General features: G+C 32.4%; 1 protein-coding gene and 1 long non-coding RNA gene across 2 annotated transcripts; both read right to left on the bottom strand.

Moving 5' to 3' along the window:
• Positions 1-11653: 11653 nt before the first annotated feature.
• On the bottom strand, positions 11654-13910 carry LOC143545800 (uncharacterized). Its single transcript, XR_013137496.1, has 3 exons — positions 12550-13910; positions 12285-12345; positions 11654-12199 (listed from the first exon to the last, which is right to left on the bottom strand). It is a non-coding gene; the product is annotated as an uncharacterized LOC143545800 (long non-coding RNA).
• Positions 13911-16568: 2658 nt separating this feature from the next.
• On the bottom strand, positions 16569-16915 carry LOC143545799 (histone H4). Its single transcript, XM_077037615.1, has one exon. The coding sequence runs from the start codon at positions 16878-16880 to the stop codon at positions 16569-16571; it is 312 nt and encodes a 103-aa protein (XP_076893730.1). The 5' UTR covers positions 16881-16915.
• Positions 16916-18216: the final 1301 nt, after the last annotated feature.

Genomic DNA, 18216 nt, shown 5'->3' with positions numbered 1-18216 from the left:
TCACCGCATCACGAATCACATTCTCCAAAAATATCTTTAACACACAGCGTGTTTCTTCATAAATCAATCCACTTATTCTTTTAACTCGGCCTCTTCTTGCAGCCTCCGGATTGCGAGTTTTGTGATTCCTTGAATGTTGTCGTGGAGAACTTTACAGTGTCGTTTTGCGCCACCTTTTCCGAGGCCTTTTCCACCCTTTCCACGACCATTTCTAGATAGTATGTTATATTACTCAACAATGTGTTATATTTTATTTGACATTGTGTTATGTTTTGCGATCTATCGTGTCTTTTTTAGTTATCACTGTGTTTTTTGTTTATTTTCGCTAGTATATCTTTTTTTCTCGCCATTGTGTCTTTTCGTTATTTTTTTTAACAGAATGAGCGGTGAAACATATTAGTTTTTAATTTTTTTCATTTTTATTAATATTTTGAGTTATGATTTTTATTTGTATTTTTTTTTTAAATTTTAAGGTTTTTTTAGCCACAAATCCTAATCACATTTTTCATCTCTCTCTTAGCATTTAAACTTTTCCTAATAAAAAAACTATATAAGGCCATGTGTAGTGGGCGAAGGTTGGGGGCGATTTGGGGCGAGGAAGGGCGCAAACACCGCCCCCAAGCGATTTTTGGGCGATTTGGGGCGGGGGCGGGGTTAACTTGTCGCCAGCTAGAGTTTAATAATAATAATATTATATAAATATTACCGTTACAACGGTCATATTTAAAAAAAATTATTTAATTAAACAATATATATATATATATATATATATATATAAACATACACCCTTCTCCATTTTATACACAAATCATACCCAAAATCTTACAAAATATTAACAAAATGAATCCTAGAAACAACCCGAACCAACTGAACTACCAATTCCCTGGTTTCGGTCAAGCGTAAGGTTCGTAATCGAGCCAACCGAACCAACCGAACTACCAATTCCCTGGTTTATGTCAAACGTATGGTTCGCAATCGAGCCAACCGAACCAACCGAACTTACAATGGAACCCGATGAACCCGAACCAACCGAGCTATCCGTATCAATTTTCCGACCCGAACCTAAACATGTACGCTAACTATCTCAGCCCCCAAAACACAATGCCGGCGTTCGGGCCGACCCGTAAACACACAAAAAAAAACAACCGGAGGAGCCGATGGCGCAACGTGATCCATACAAGCATTGGAGCGAGGAGAAGGAGGTGGCCCTCGCAAGGGCTTGGATCGTCATTTCGGAGGATCCCGACGTCGGTAAGTTTTTTATATTAAGTATTTATTAAAAATGTATTTAGTGTTTATTAAAATGTATACTAATTGTGACAAATAATTTTAATTTGTAGCTAACTTTCAAGTCACTGGGGTGTTTTGGAAGAAAGTCTTTGAAGCTTGGCTCGCGATAACCAATAAACCCGAAGACTACCGGGGAAAAGAAGCGGTTCAAGCCCACTGGAAGGGGCTTAACGCCGATAGTCAAAAATTTGTCGGGATAATTAATCGGTTGCAGGGGCCCGGCTGGCGTAGCGGGCATAACGACGGCGACATTATAACTCAAGCTTTGAGCGACTTTCGAGCTCAGAGCCAAACTGTTGAGCGGCCCGGGAAACCGTTCAAGTATTTAAATTGTTGTAAAAAACTACGCGTTTGCGCAACATGGGACGGGGCACCAACCGTTCCCGTCGCCCGACGAGCCGGCTCATCCCTACAATCAAAAAGGTCGAAGACATTGTCGTCGACAAATCCGAGCACACCAAACACACCCTCCGATGCTCGTAGCTTCTTCCTGGACGACAAGATTAATTTAGCCGACGATTTTAATATACCCGACAACGATGAGGTAGAGGAGTTGCCTCGACCACGCGGGAGATCGAGGAAAAATAAGGGGGAATGCTCGTCGTCAACATGATTCAATACGAGCCCGTTGAAATAAACGAGTTGGTCGGTCGTTTGGAAACAAATGCCACCGTAATTGAAAACGACCTTCGAGCATCCAACAAACAACAACAAAAGCTGAACCAGACGTTGGAATTACGTCAAATGAAAGACTACTACGAATCCCTCAAAGCGGAGGGGTTTCACGAGGATGCCGCATTATTGTTTCAACGACGACGTGAAGAAATGCGCGAATATTACGGATATTAGTTTCTTTTTTTTAGTTATGTTTTTTTTTTAATTTTTTTCTATAGTTATGTTTTTTTATATTTTTAGTTATGTATTTTTTTGTATTTCTTTTTAATTTTAATGCATTTTTATTTAGTTATTTAAATAAATTGGTTTTTTATTTAATTAGTTTAATTATAAAAAAAAATAATAAAAAAGACACTGTGGGCCCAACTTGTACCACCTACACTATTACACCCCAAAAACAAATTTCCACTCCATGCTGACTGGACGTCACGTGTCATAATTCACCTTTGATTGTAGCCCTTCACTACACATAGCCTAATACACAAATTTAATTAATATATACTAAACTTAATTAATATCTTTATTATGATCGTATCAGTTCCCGTCCATTGCATGAGCACCCTTTTAATGTGTATACATGTGTTTTAGTGTGTCGAATACTTATATTCAATTGTTTTGTTGTTCCACATCGTTTGACTAAAAACTATAAAAGAAAATTGCATATAAGGTTAGATTACATAAGAAGACAGAATTAAAAGTGTGAGAAAGATTTGTAATCATAAGAAAAACTCTTTAAAAAAATTTAAATAAAATCATAATTTAAAATATAAATATAAACATAAAATGAAAAAAAGTGAAAAAAAAAAAATGTTTCCTACGTCTTTCTCGTAAAAAAACTCGAAAAAGCCACAATGTTGAGAAAAAATACACGATGACGAAAATAAACAAAAAACACAATAACAAATAAAAAAAGACACGATGGATCGCAAAATATAACATAATATCAACAAAAAAGACACAATGTTAAGTAAAACAAGAAACAATCAATGACGAAAATAAACAAAAAATACAATGATAAATAAAATAATACAACGATTTTTTTCCTCAGCATTATCTTTTTTTTTAGAGCGAGGAAGATAAGGTAAACATGTTTTGTTTTTTTACTTGTTTTCATTTGTTTTATTTTGAGTATGATTTTTTCTAAAAATTATTTTTTAGTGTATTTTTTTTTTTAATTTTTTCAACAACTTCTTCTCATTCCCCTTCCTTTTTTTCCCTTACTGTGGAATAACTTAGACCTCACTTATGTTTGTTCATTTATTTACTCCCCTTGAGATTTGATTGTTTGTAGTCAAATTCTTTTGTTAAGTTCAAAAAATTTTAGCCAATGTAAAAAAAAAAATTGGTTTACTGATTAACCGACCGAAACGAATTAACCACGAATAACCGATTAGATGAATCGATCGGTTATGGTGTTTTGATGGGTAGTTTGTTCGGGTATGATTTCAGATTTAGCTAATAACCGAACGTACCCCACGCTCACCCTTACTATTTAGTTTTCACCATCCTATGAGTGAGATATTATAATATATTTAAAATAAATTTATCCTATTATATGTTTTAATTATTCCGGAGAGTTATTAACTTGAACTTGAAATTATAAGTCACTACAAAGTCGCTGGTTCAGTGGAGAAGAATTTTAAATAATAATTACTAAGTTAATCTTATCTACTTTTAATACTATTTGTGTTTAGCTCAAATTGAGTTTTTTTGTTCTTTTTATCATTAACACAAGAACCCTGTGTTTGTCAATTTGGTTTGTTCGATTAAGAAACCTGCAGCCCAAAGTTCTGTTAGTCAAGAAGGAACTGCATGTTTAGAATCTGAGTTCTTGTTCTGGTTCTGTGATCCACTTGTGAACCTTTTTAGTTTTAACAATAAGTTCTCTTGTTTGTTCATTTTTCTTATTCTAGTTCTTTTCTACAATCTTAAATGCAATTTTTCCTGGAATGGAGTATATATAAAATATTAAAATGGTTAACGCTGCACATCTGGTGTTTCATATTGCAGTCTAAAATTTGTAATGACTATCAAAGTGCTCAAGCATTAATGCTTGAGTTAATATACATTACTTTTGTATAGTGATGCCCACAAGCCAAAACAGTCAAGGACTTGGAAGCAGAAAAAATAACTATGCCAACAATACAAATGTGGATTAAAAAAATTAAATACATAGTCTTTTATATAAAATTTATAAATTACATTGTGAAACAAGCCATTACAGTTGGAAAATGACGGTTGTTAAGACACTTAGACCATCGGGTGTTTATAGTAAAGCATCTTCTTAAGGGGTTTAAAGAGGTACCTAGAACGGTATGTCAATCTAACTAGATCAACTAACATACCGAAGTGAAAAAATACATATAGGAAGACAGGAATCAAGACGAACACACTAATGAGGATTGGCATCCATAATAAATCCTTTTGGTAAAGTACAAAAAAACTGAGGCAAAACGTTATGGCCATGGTTACTATAGACAGGAAAAGGGTTCCTAGACCGAGCGCCAGCTTTTTGGGTAATGATTCTATGAAATCACGTTCAGCATACCGAGACATGAGGACAGATAGGAACACGATGATCTAAGTAGTAGACATTGATAGGGAAATGGCATCTGCCATAACGAAATCAATAAAGGTTGCTTTTGAACGAAACATAGGGATCCCATCATTTTGGTTGTATCCACCAGGAATCGTAAAAGCTGCAGCAAATATGATTGTTTCAATAAGCGCTCCAACAACCATACCTTGGCTAGCAGTGTCTTTCATCCACTTCTCGCCTTGTTTCATCAACTCTCTATGCTCCTCTCTGAATAACTCATGTGGTGTTAGACCATCTATATTCTTCTGCTTCCTATTACAAGAAGGCATCATAGCCTCTACCTCCTAAAACACAAAATATAAAAGTTACTTTACATTCATTGGACGGGTCAGGACTCGACCAAAAATCTCTTTAGAATCCAGTTTTAATTTCACTTTCTTTAAATATAAAACATGAAATAACATGTTGATCATCAATAAGTAGTTCATCCATCACCGCGTTAATCTATAAAGGTGGGGAAAAAATATCTATAATATGACTAGGTTAAAACTCAATGTATTTGGGGGTTAAATAATTCCAATGTGAAGATTTGCATGTTAAATGTCATGATTCATTGGTGAACTAATAAATAATAAGATTTGAAAATAATAATTAGTGAATGACGATGATTTAAGAATTATAATATTATATTAGAATTATCTTAGTAATGTTATTAAATATTAGAAGACAATTTTAGATAACTAATTATTTAGTTTTAACTATTTATCCAGTAAAACCCGGGTGTTGGTAAAACCCGAGTGTTACGACGGTGAGCCGACGTGAATTCGGTCAGTATTGGTTACGGTATAAACAACGTTGGGAAAACCGAGCGTCAAAACCCAAAAATAAATTTGTCAAATTAACTTATAAAAAAAGTAACATATAAAAAATTTAAAACAACATTCATTTGGTCGGTAAAGCCCCGACGTTAATTGATCGATTTTGTTACATTCGTTACGGTATCAAAACTAAAACTAATCATAAACCAAAGCAAAAACAATAAAATAAAATTGAGCTGGACTGATGGGGTGATATTGGTCGGTAAAAATCGGTCGTTGGTAAACCTCGAGTGTTGTCGGTCCCGGGCTTTGAGGCGATAAGTCTACCCGAATTCTGTAGGTTTCCGTCATATTCGTTATAGTTTTTATCGGTTTCAGTTACTGATGTTATCGTGCCAAAAGAAAAGCAAGTGGTCCGATGTGGTGGTCTCAACTGCTCCATCCTTGATCGACGAAGACGGCGACCTAAACTATGGTGGCGAATTGTTTGGAATGTCAAGCTATAGCCTTGAGTAGAGTTGCACAAATCAAGTTTTTCAAATACCTGGGTTTGGGTATGGAACCGGGTTCGGGTATGGCCGGGTATGGAAAATCGGGTATTGATAAAAACCGGGTCGGGTTCGGGTATGGGTATTGCCTCTAAAAACCATACCCTATGCATCGGGTTCGGGTCGGGTATTCTAAAACCGGGTATTTTAATACCCTATTTTCGGGTATTGAAAAAACCTTATTTGTTGGTTTTTTCGGGCTTTTTTCAGGGTATTTTTAGGGTATAGATTGAATTTTTCAAAATGTTGCACTTTTTAGGGATATTTTTTGGGTATTTTTAAGGTATTTTTCGGGTATACATCGGGTATTGGAAAAACCCGGTTCCGGGTATGGAACCGGTTCGGGTTTTCAGGTATTACCGGATACAAATCGGGCCCGGTTCGGGTTTTAGTACAGAAATGCATACCCTATCCGTACCCTACGGGTAGGGTCGGGTATTAAAAACCCGGGTTTAAAAAAACCGGTTCCGGGTTTTATTTTAGGTCTGGCTCCAGGTTCGGGTTTTTTTGCACCTCTAGCCTTGAGACAAAGATCGTTGTCGTGGTGATCGTTGTTTGTACGAAAATTGTGTTTTAGTTCATAGTTATAGTGTTTTGCTAGTATATTATAGTGTTTTAGTTCATTAAAAAGTGTTCGATGGTTTATGTTTTATTGAATAATGTTATGGTGCTTTAGTTCATTAAATTAAATAGTGTTTATAGTTGTGTTTTAGTTCATTCGAATTGTGGATCAAGTTCATATTTTATGATTAGACGGGTACCCGCGCGATCAAGCGGGTGTTTGAACATGTTAATCACGTAACAAATAAGTGTTTATGGTTCGGTTAAAACCTTGAAATCGTTTAAACCGGTCATTGGTTTGACTTCTTTTTTCTTTTTCTTTGTTTACTTTCGGTTTGTTGGTCGGTTTCAAAATTTTCAAAACGTAGTGAACGGTTTGTTCGCGGTTTATACTGGCAACCGACCATATGAAACCAGACCAGACTATAAATGTTGAATGCATTTTAATGTTTTTTTATTATTAATTATTAGATATGTTAAAATATGCAATATTTATAGAAAAGATAATAATTTATGATATTTTTCTTATTTATTCTTATCTATTTGTATTTATAAATTTTGAATATTTTTTGTTTTATAATGAGAAATTAAAAATCAACTCACCATATTGTGTAGATTACTAGGGTTTGGATTATATACAAATAAATTTAATGTGATAAACGTGAGAATCAAATAGAATAATTACATATACAAGTAAAAATAATTATATAATTACATCATAGAGTATTAAATATCCAGTTTAATATTGTATCAACTAGGGTATTGATGCAATGAAATGTAGCAGCCTAGTAGCATACTAGCAGCTAGATCTATTTGGGCCTAATGTGTTTTCAACCCACTAGTCCTAATTGTTGGTGTATTAAATATCCAGTTTGTGTTTTTCTTTCTTGTATTGTTCTGGGGTTAAAGACAATTTCGTTTGGGATTAATTAATAAGATAAGATTCAAAATTCGTGACACAATAGAATATAATGACTTATTGTGAACCTATTGATGCCTAATAAACAACGCTCAGAGATGTTTACCTGACTTGATTGTTTTAGGATTTGGTTCATAGCTAGACCTTCGAGATGTTTCTATATGTCCACTTCCGCTATCAACGTCATTCGCCGCATGGTTTAAAATAAGCATCTTGGAGAAGATATGTATAGTCAACGAGATGGTCTTCGATATGATATTAAGTGGTTTTTCATTAAAGGCTTCAGGCTTTTGAGCCAAAAGTCCAAGTACACTCCCGTTACAAAGTCCTAGTTAACTTTTCACGATCTCTAATGCGACATCTGAGAAAGATTTTATAACCGCTTTGTGAGGGAAATGTTTTCAATATCTTTTAATAATAAGTACTAATGTACTATGCATATAAATACCGAACATTTTATACAATATTATTCTTCTATTAAGGTTCAAAACTAAAACTAATTAACCTAGTAATCGTGTCAATCAAGAGAAAAATAGAAATTGCTCGGTGACAATCTTGAAAACATGCAATCGAATCTGGCTTCGTGTTGTAAGACTGATCAATTGAATCTTGCGTATATGGTTTCTTCTATAAAATCGATCGATTGAAATTAATTCAATCGATCAATCATCATCAAGTAGTAATTCAATCGATCAATCATCATCAAGTAGTAATCAATCATTTAAAGCTTTTGAGAACCAAACTGTTGCAAACCCAATTGTACCTAATCAATCAATTATACTAACTCAAGCTAGTGGATTGGGCTAATTGATCAACTGAAGCATTGCATATCGAATCGAATGATGAATTGAAATTACGAATCAAATTTTATAAAAAAAAATTGAAATAACAGAACATTTGCAAATATTTTAGATGATAACTAGAGTAATTATCTTTCATAAATAGAGTAATTATGCTAAAAGAGACGAACATATTATGACCAACATAATTGAGTAATTTTGTGTCATAAGTAAAGTAATTAATTGTGTTTCAATAATTATTTAGTTATACACAATAACTATTTTTGCTTATAAAACAATTAGGATGTTAATCATTAACACTTGAACAATTTTTAACATAAAACTAGAGTAATTTTATTTTATAAATTACGTGTCTCAATAATTACTCTACTTATACATCATAATTACTATAACTATATAACAACACGAGATAATTACTCTATATATATAAGAATTATTACAAGTAGAGTAATATTATGTTTTTAAGCGTAATTATTCTTATAAATTATTCCTAAAACTAGAGTAATTGTGTGTAAGGGTTTATGAAAATCATTGTTTCCTAAGAAGTGTATGAAGACTTTAAAGTAAAACATACCACATAAATAGAAAATTATACCATGTAAATAAAAAACTATACAGTTTTTAGAAACCATTAATCTCAACCACTCCTAGGTCCAAGGAGACATGTAGATAAAAACCGGTTAACTAGAAATCGAACCGGTTTGAATCTAATTCTGGTTTCAGTCAAACCAAACCGCCGCTTCGTATGACGGTTCGTGCATTTCACAAACAAACCGGTTTTTTTTTCCTAAAACCGGTTAACATGTTTGCTCGGTTTGAACAAGTTCTACTCTTAAACTTGTTACTAAACCCAACCTGTTTAGGTCAAACTGATTTTGACCATGTGTTGACTAAACCGGCCTGGTTTTGAAAAAAAAAAACTGATTTTGTACACCTTTAGATCCAACGGCCCAAATCTATTTCAATGCTTTCTATATATATATATATATATAACGGTTAAAATAAAAATACATAGTTTTCTAGAAAGAGTTAGAGATATAAAATTTGGTATTTTGAAAACTGGTAATCTCATCTACTAGATCCTAGATGCAAGAGCCTAGATCAATTCTTAATCTTCCTTGAGAAGTAAACAAATTTCTACATGCTAAAGGCTTACAGAACATATCATTCTCGACACATTTCTCAAGCAACCAACCACGATTTGCATCTGTCCAGCCATCATCGCGCAACCCCTTGAAATTATTGTATAGATACTTCACCATGTCTTTATTTCCATACAAGGCCGCTGCGCACAACGGCATCATTTGTCCATTTGCACCGGCAATGGTAGGTAAGGTCCTGTTCTTTTCGGCCATAATTTTAACCGCTTTAATGTTTCCAGCTGTGACCGCTAAATAGAGAGCAGTGTTGTAATTTTTATTTTGGAGTTCCAGATCATCCTTTGACATCAAAACCACTAGATTTCTTACAAACTCTACCGCTTCTCTAGAAACGCTTGCTGATGCAGCAACATGAAGTGATGTATCACCATTTTCGGTGATTGCACACCTTACCAAATTCCTATCCGGGTACTTGTCGAAAAGGGCTTTGGCCGCCCTCCAGTCACATGTTATTGATGCCTCGTACAGCGAAACAGTGATTTTGAGGTAATCGTCTCTAGTTCCTTAAATATTTCAAAATCATATATTAGCACTCAAAGATGTCAAATGATGATGTGCACAATGATACAGCATTAAGAAAGAAATTGAGGGCTCTAAATTACCGTAAATCAGGTCTGAACGAGCTAGTTTCGGTGGTGGTGGCTGCTGCTGTTGACTTAACTGCACACCTGTTTGATTAGTCATCTGCACAGCGATGCAATTATTCATTAAAGCCTATTTTCTCCACACTATGAACAGACAGACTAGTGGATGTAATTGATAATACCTTTGCTTCCTATTGATTGATTTTAATGTGTGAAAACAAATGTAATTCGAGATGTGATTATTTGAAGCGGCATCCTACTGTCCTAGCATTCATATAGAATTCCAACGTCAACGTTAAATTATAGAAAACTAATGTTAAGGTCTTCAATTAATAATAATAATAATAATAATAATAATAATAATAAGCCTGAGACATTTTGCATATATATTAATAAGTGCTCATTTTTTTTTATTTTTAGTATCATTACGGAATCAATTCGTACATTTATTTATATTATTTTTTAAATAAATTAAAAGTATTCTTTTTAACATGATTGTCCTTGTTTAGTGGTAAAGTAACAAAAATTTATACAAAGCGCGTGCGCTATACCAATATCAAGATGGAACTGTAGACCATCTTCAAATCTTCAATGGGTGCATTTATAGTATTCACAATAGTAAACCTTCATAAACTCTCTCACGTTAGTTTCAATTCATATTCGTAACTTTTCACAAAAATCCTATGTTTTCTTTTATATGCGTCTAAGCCGATGTGGTGTGGTCTCCCAAAATTGAAGTCTTCATCCTCTTTGAACCAATTCGGCCTATTTTGGCTAATGATTTTATTATTTTATTTTTTTGAAATCTTATTAAAAGTTTTTTTTATTTTTTCATGTATTGAAAAATTTTGTATACTTTCTTCAGTTTTTTTTAATAAAAATGGTATCAAGACAATTTGAAATTTTTTGTTAGGTTCGGATACATTAGATTAGTATTATATGAGATTTTTTATAAAAGAATGTAAACTATCTCTTAAATTGCTTTAAAAAATACTCTCAAAAAAATTTAAAGCAAGAATAGAAAAAAAAATTATTAAAGAAAAAACAACGTTTTTTTTTAATTAGAAAAATAATTCTAAATAAGAAAAAAATGTTTTTAATATACATAAAAAGAAAAATAGCAAAAAACACTTTCAAAAAAATTTAAAAAAAGATGTTTTTTAAAATAACAATGATAATAAAGCATAAAAAATGACAAAAGAAACAACAAAAATATTTAAATTGTATTAGTGTAAAATTTTAGAGACAGATATATTTATTAAGAATGAAATGAAGAGGTACGTTTAGCAGCATTTTTTTCAAATTTTCAAACTTATTTTGTGATTTCAGCCATGAATAAAGAGACGAAATTTATAATTTAATATTATTATTATAGAGTGTGTTCAAGTTTTAACATATATTAAGATTAAGATATATATAGATACTCAATAGCCATAGAGTGTGTTAGTTTTAACATATATTAAGATACCAGGTTATATGCCCGTGTGACACACGGGCTAAAATACAATTTACAAAAAATGAACATGTTTTTATAACATAACATATTTTCAATTTCATTAAATAGAATCCATTATTATGATAATAAATTTAAGTTATTTCTTTATGTAAAAGTTAACCTGGATTTCGAAGAGAATAACTTAAATTTTGTATGTTTATTTAGCAACCAATGTACGTTTATATTTCTTTCTCCTTTTAAAATCATCAATACACAATGTTTTAATGTCATGGCGTGAAAACTATTTTTCTTTACGTATGACCAAAATAAGATATCTTAAGACAAAAACACAAAACTTATTTAACTTATGAGAAATTATATTCATGGAACTGTCTAGGTAAATGCATTGCCAAAAACTATATATCAAACTTTGTAAAGTCAATTAAACCACACTCATGATAAATTTACCTAAAACCATTTAATTAGACAACTTTTTCTTGAATGACGAATTTATGTTATTTGTGAGACTTAAACCCAAGAACTTCAAAACCTTGGTGTTTAAAGATTTTTGTGTTTGCCAACGGGCCATCAACCGCATTGGTAATTGGCCAACATATTAAGCCTGGAGTTAAAATTACATCTGGATTCTAAAAATAAATGGTATCTTGTCTACTTTGACTAAAAGTACAATATAATTGACTCTCTAAAGTCAAGTCAGAATAATATAGCATTAAAGTTAAGGCTGTATACGTCCATTTGTTAAAATAATGCTCAACTATTATGAGTGCACAATTTACAATCTACATTGTGTATTCTTTCTGATTTTATCTGTGTGGACTCCTGGAAGCCAAGTGATGAATAAAGTCCAAGCTGGAATTGTGTAAAGAACTAAAGATGCATAAAATTATTAGATTGTCATTTAATATTATAAGCATCAGCAAAACGTAAGGATTACCAGGTGGTATGAATTGGATAGTAAATAATCCTCTTCTTGACCAGACTCTCCGTCTCTTTCGCTGCAATTAACAATATCACAATATACATTATCAGATATGTTCACATCATCAGCTGCATACATATGTATACATATGGCGCACTTAATAAAAGTACATGTTTATATATTCACTTATATACAAATATATACATACACACACGTACATAGGTATACAAGCACTCACAAATATATGTTCAATTGCTTGAAAATAGAGAAGATATGCTACCTGTTATTACCATTCGAAGTTGTTTGAACAACCATATATATACTCCTTTAACTCTAATGTGAACACGACGACCTTCTCGTTCATTATCAAACATATCATGGAAATAATTACACACTGTCATATTAAGAACCAAACGTTATGTTACGAATTTAGAACTATTTACAGTAAAAAGAAAAAGAAAGCATCTTTTGACCAGAAACTTTAACTTTTCATTCTTCTAGCAACATTTGTAACAAAAAAGGTGAAAGAATTATTTGAAGCTACCAATCTTGAAATATAACAATATAATCATAACTAAGCCTTACCTGAACATAATGCACACCATTTATTTTAGTTGGTCTAGTGATCAATTCAAAAACAGAACTTCCACTTGATTTCTTAAAAATCTGGAAACCTGCTAGATGATCGGAACATATAAGACTGGAGAAACCTCCAAGCTCCTGATATTACAAGCCAATAAAGCACATCAGCTAAAAAATATCCCGTAAAATGATTATGCTGCCTAACATAAAAAAGAAATATAGTCGGTCTTATAAAACAACTTACTTTTTTCTGTTGACACAGTTTATATGACTCCAAAGCAGGTGTCCCTATAACATGAGACATGAATCCCTTCATCAAATTAGCCCTTACAACCCTTTATCAAATTAACCCTTTTCAAGAAGAATTATTCTTAATTATTAACTATGCATAACCAGATCTTTTCAATTAGTTTTCAATTAAAGCTCTGCTAGAGCAGGCCAATAACGTATTACACGGGTTCTCATAAGCATTTTATCAAACACTTGGTTGGCAGTTTGGTTTTGAGGCAAATTCATGTTTTTTTTCTAGCCAAATAACTGAGGTTCCATGGATCAAACATAGATTAACAGTAAATATTCAGAATTTAATTGCATAAAGGTAAAGAAACTGACAATAAAGACTTGAATTTTAACAGATAAAATTTCAAATTAAAGAGCAAAAAACTCACTTGAACAGTTGAACCATTCATTAATGGCAACTTCAGATGGAGTCAGCATACTTTTAGCAAACGTTCAGTGATCAATTCTTTATATTCGTATATCTAATAAACAAACAAACATGAACAATATTTTTTGTCATTTAGTTAAACAAACAAATATTAACATAAAATGAAATGAAAAGATGTTGAATTAGAAAATGGTGAACCTCCATTTCTTCTTTCAAAATCCGTATTAAACTTGTCCAAAATAATGATAAGGGTTTTTAACCAAATTTACAACGTTGTAAGTGAACATCCCAAAACCAGTTTGACCATTTTCAGAAGTCAACTCCATCATAAGGTAAATATGAAGTTTCTAGATGATAAACATAGACAGAGAATTCGAACATAAATTAATGGGTGCCTTCATATGCTGCAAGTACAGATAAGTTCTATACAATAATAACAAACATGGAAAATGGTCTCAGCTACTCTTGTGTAAGTTGAGGTATTTGTTAGCATGCATCGAGGCTAATCAACTATTAGAAATTAATAATCGACGTGCATCTTCAAACGCTTAAGAGATGCTTCAACAATGCTTTAGTTTTAGAGGCTTATTTTAAATTATAATGAATCTGGTTATTTTCTTTTATCAAAAGTCAAAACTATACCATGATAGATTTGTATTAGCCTGACGAAACTAAAGTAATGATAGATGGATTCAACAAACTAAAAATAATGTTTGAATGATCTGAGCAGAACAGAAAATGTCTAAATATAATACACATTCAACCAAAATCAACATATAGAAAAAGACTCATAATCTAATATCTTTCCAACAGAGAAAAATAGGATATATAACATTACATACCGAAGATGAAGCAACTCGAATTCTGTTCAAAATTGAAGAAACCGTTATAAAGAGGAAAAAACCCCCCAAACAACGTAATCAGAGATGAAGTTGTTTGAAATTTGAATGTGCTGCTGCTTACTAAGAAAAGTGTGAAAAAGCACAAGAAGGAAGCTGTTGTTGAACACAATAGTATATTAAACCTGGAAGGAACACGTGGCCAAAAATGGAGATATATACATACTCAATAGCCAGGTTAATAAGCACAAAACTCCTACAAATCATCGCCTGCTAGTTACAACTTGTACAATACTTTAAACCATGAAATATAAATAATTGAATTCGAAGACCATTGACCAAAATATACGGGGGTTGGTACTTGGAATTTTTTCTTAAATGTTGGTAGGAAAATTATTTATTAATTAGGTGTTGATTCAAAAATATTTATCAAAATAGAGATTTTGGACAAATTTTGGTTCCTCACTCCTAATCTTATTGGATAACTTATATTTTAAATTTTAATACCATTAAACCTATATTTTATAATTAGTCAAAACAAATGTAATTTTTGCATTAATAATAAAATCCGTATACGTGTAAAATGAATCAGCTGCATAATTTATACATCTGAAAAGCAAAAACCTTCTTAGTAAACCATATAAAAATATTTTTTAAGCACAAAAATATTTATGCATCTGAAAAAGTCAAATTAATTATTAAGCATTAAGTATTTAAACATCTGAAAAGGTAAAATTTTCATTCTGTAGCTATATAGATATTTTAGGAAAAAAAATAGTTACACAATAGATTTCCTAGCAAAACATAAAAAAAATGATTTTGTTTTTCAAAAACGTCAAGCGAAAGTTGATTAAACTTTTTTTTTATTATAAGCATAATCAAGAATTCAAGATGCAATTCATTATGTTTTAGTTTACTTATTATTTAATTTTTATATATTGCGTATGATATACAAATAAACTATATAATTATGGTAATATACAAAATTGTAATATGTTAAAGAAACCTCTTATTTGGAAATTTATAGAATTATATAGAGAGATTTATTAAAACTAAGTTTATTTAATTGTTATATGTAATTTTGGAGAGAAATATTAAAAACACAAGTTTATTTATAAAGATACAGAAAACATATTGAACTAGCGTAATAAAATTATTCGAGTTGAAAAATATATTGCAGCGTAATAACGTAATTACGAAATTGGCACTGGTCATTTTTTTCTTCACTTTGCATGTGTGTGTGAATAAGATATGAACTTCGCATCTTGATAAAAAAAACTTACAGAAAGAAAATGTGTAAAAAAAATAATACCATTTTCAGTTAAAGATTTAGGGAACACTTTTGAAAAAAAAACTTTTATGTTTTGCTAGGAAATCTATTGCGTGAGTATTTTTATGCTTAAAAGTTTATACGGTTTCACAATGAATTAATTTACTTTTTCAGATGCACAAATGTTATTTTGAATGAATTTCATTGGGAGAATATAAAAAAAAAACATATAATTCTTTTAACCGTACACTAATTTTTGTTATTCATATTAAGAATACATTTGGTTGGTCAATTATAAAAAAAATAGGTTTAATTAATGGTATTAAAATATAATTAGTAACCAATAAGATTAAAATTATACAGAAATAAGTTTAATGGTATGGTATTAAAGTCTATAAGTTATCCAATAAGATTAGAAGTGAGAAATAAAAAAATTTTAAACACTCTTTTAATAAATAATTTTTAATCAATATCATATTGATAAATAACTTTTCCATCAACACTCATTTAGAAAAAAACTCAGGTACTTGGTAGTTCGGGTGTGTGTGAAGTGGGGGGAAGAGGAAGGTAGGGAATAAAAAAAATTAATTAAAATGACTCGGACGGTACACCATCAAAGGGCGGTGAGCTTTTTATTAAGAAAAAGTTTTTAAGAAAATCTTAACAAGAAATTCAAATGAATGTTACTAATGCGTAACAATATGATATCAAGCTCATCTTTAAATGTTATCACATGTCCCAAAACAACAATAACAAACAATTTTGCCAAAATCAACTACATTTCAACAAACATAGATACAAACCTTTTCAAAATTGATTTTTGAAAACCCAATAAGTTATTTTCAAACTCAATCCAAAACATGCCCATAGTAACATCTAATCAAAAATTCAAATTCAACAATCAAATTACGAATTAACAAACAAATAACAACAGGAAATAATCAGCCTCCAAATCCATAAAGAGTTCGTCCTTGTCTCTTGAGAGCATACACAACATCCATAGCAGTCACAGTTTTCCTACGAGCATGCTCGGTATAAGTCACCGCATCACGAATCACATTCTCCAAAAATATCTTCAACACGCCACGGGTTTCCTCGTAAATCAACCCGCTGATTCTCTTAACTCCGCCTCTTCTCGCCAATCTCCGGATTGCGGGCTTTGTGATTCCTTGAATGTTGTCGCGGAGGACTTTGCGGTGTCGCTTTGCGCCGCCCTTGCCGAGGCCTTTTCCACCCTTTCCACGACCAGACATGTTTGAAATGAGATTGGGGGGTATAAGATTTGAAGTTGTTTTGAATGAGTTAAGGTGAGGTGAGGTGAGGTGAGGATGAGTGATTTTAAGGTGGTTTTATAGTTGAGGTTTTTGGAGGGAGGTTTTGAAAATTGGGAGGATGAATGTATTGTTGGTGATCCGTGTGAAATTGTGTTGGTGATTTTGAACCGTTGATTGAGACTGTGGATTGATGACATGGATTTCTATGTGTTTATTCTCTCTTTTTTTCTTAATTTTTAATATTGAAATTCTGAATCGATTCTAATTTCTAAATAATAAAAAACTGTTAAGGAAAATTCAAATTGATTATTTTTGGCATACATGGAGTATATAAATATTGATATATAAAATTTCACAATTAATTCTATTTTTTTGTGAGATTAGATTTGTCCATGTAATCGTAAGTTTTTTTTTCTAAGGGTGACTATATGCAAACTAACTTAAAACCTACTTCTAATATTAGCCAACTGCCCACTTTATAATACTTAAACTCGTATTAGTTTTATGGAAATTGAAGAGGTATGTACCCGCCTCAACACCGAGCAAGGCGGGTCAACCCACAAGATAAAGACATTATGAAGGCACAAAGCCAAAACCTATGCGCATGGCGCATACAAAACATGCTCAGGCATCATATGCCCAGGCACACATATGCTCGCGCATCACATATGCGCGCGGCGCATATCACATGCTCGTGCATATCACATCTGCCCAGGCACACATATGCTCGCGCATCACATATGCGCGCAGCGCATCAGCGCGCGGCGCATATCACATGCTCGTGCATATCACATCTGCGCATGAAATATCTGCGCGTGAGAATAAAGAGAAGACCTCGCGCATCCTCAGGATGGGCGCATATCACACGTGCACATAATCAACCTCGTCCTTATCCAAATCAGGATTAGGGCAACCTTGATTGTGCACGTCAGACAACCTTCCAGAAGGCATCTTTTTAAGGAGTAAGAATATGCTGATGTTGACAGCTGCCAAATGAAAGGTCGACAACTCAGCATGACACATGTGTTACCACGTGATTACAACCAACGAGAAAGCGCCAGGTGTCCCAGAGGACACGTGGCGCAGTGCGATTGGAGGAGGCCAACGAGGTTGAGCCAAATCAGTGGAAACCCTAGCACTATAAATACAGCATCAACTCCACTTTGATGACACATTCATACTCAATCATTGACAGTTACAGGCAGTGATATCACATTCAATCATATTGAATTACATTCACTCACAGTCAGTTACATACAAACACACAGTCTCACAATCAGAGGGTATTCAGCTATTAAGCAATACTCTTGAGATT

Source organism: Bidens hawaiensis, unplaced genomic scaffold, assembly GCF_021521415.1.
Source record: "Bidens hawaiensis isolate Kalapana, Puna unplaced genomic scaffold, B.hawaiensis_p1.1 tig00014039_1, whole genome shotgun sequence".
NCBI classification, from domain to species: Eukaryota; Viridiplantae; Streptophyta; class Magnoliopsida; order Asterales; family Asteraceae; genus Bidens; species Bidens hawaiensis.
The sequence above is the reverse complement of the archived record's forward strand: the minus strand, read 5'-3'. Positions and strand labels throughout refer to the sequence as shown.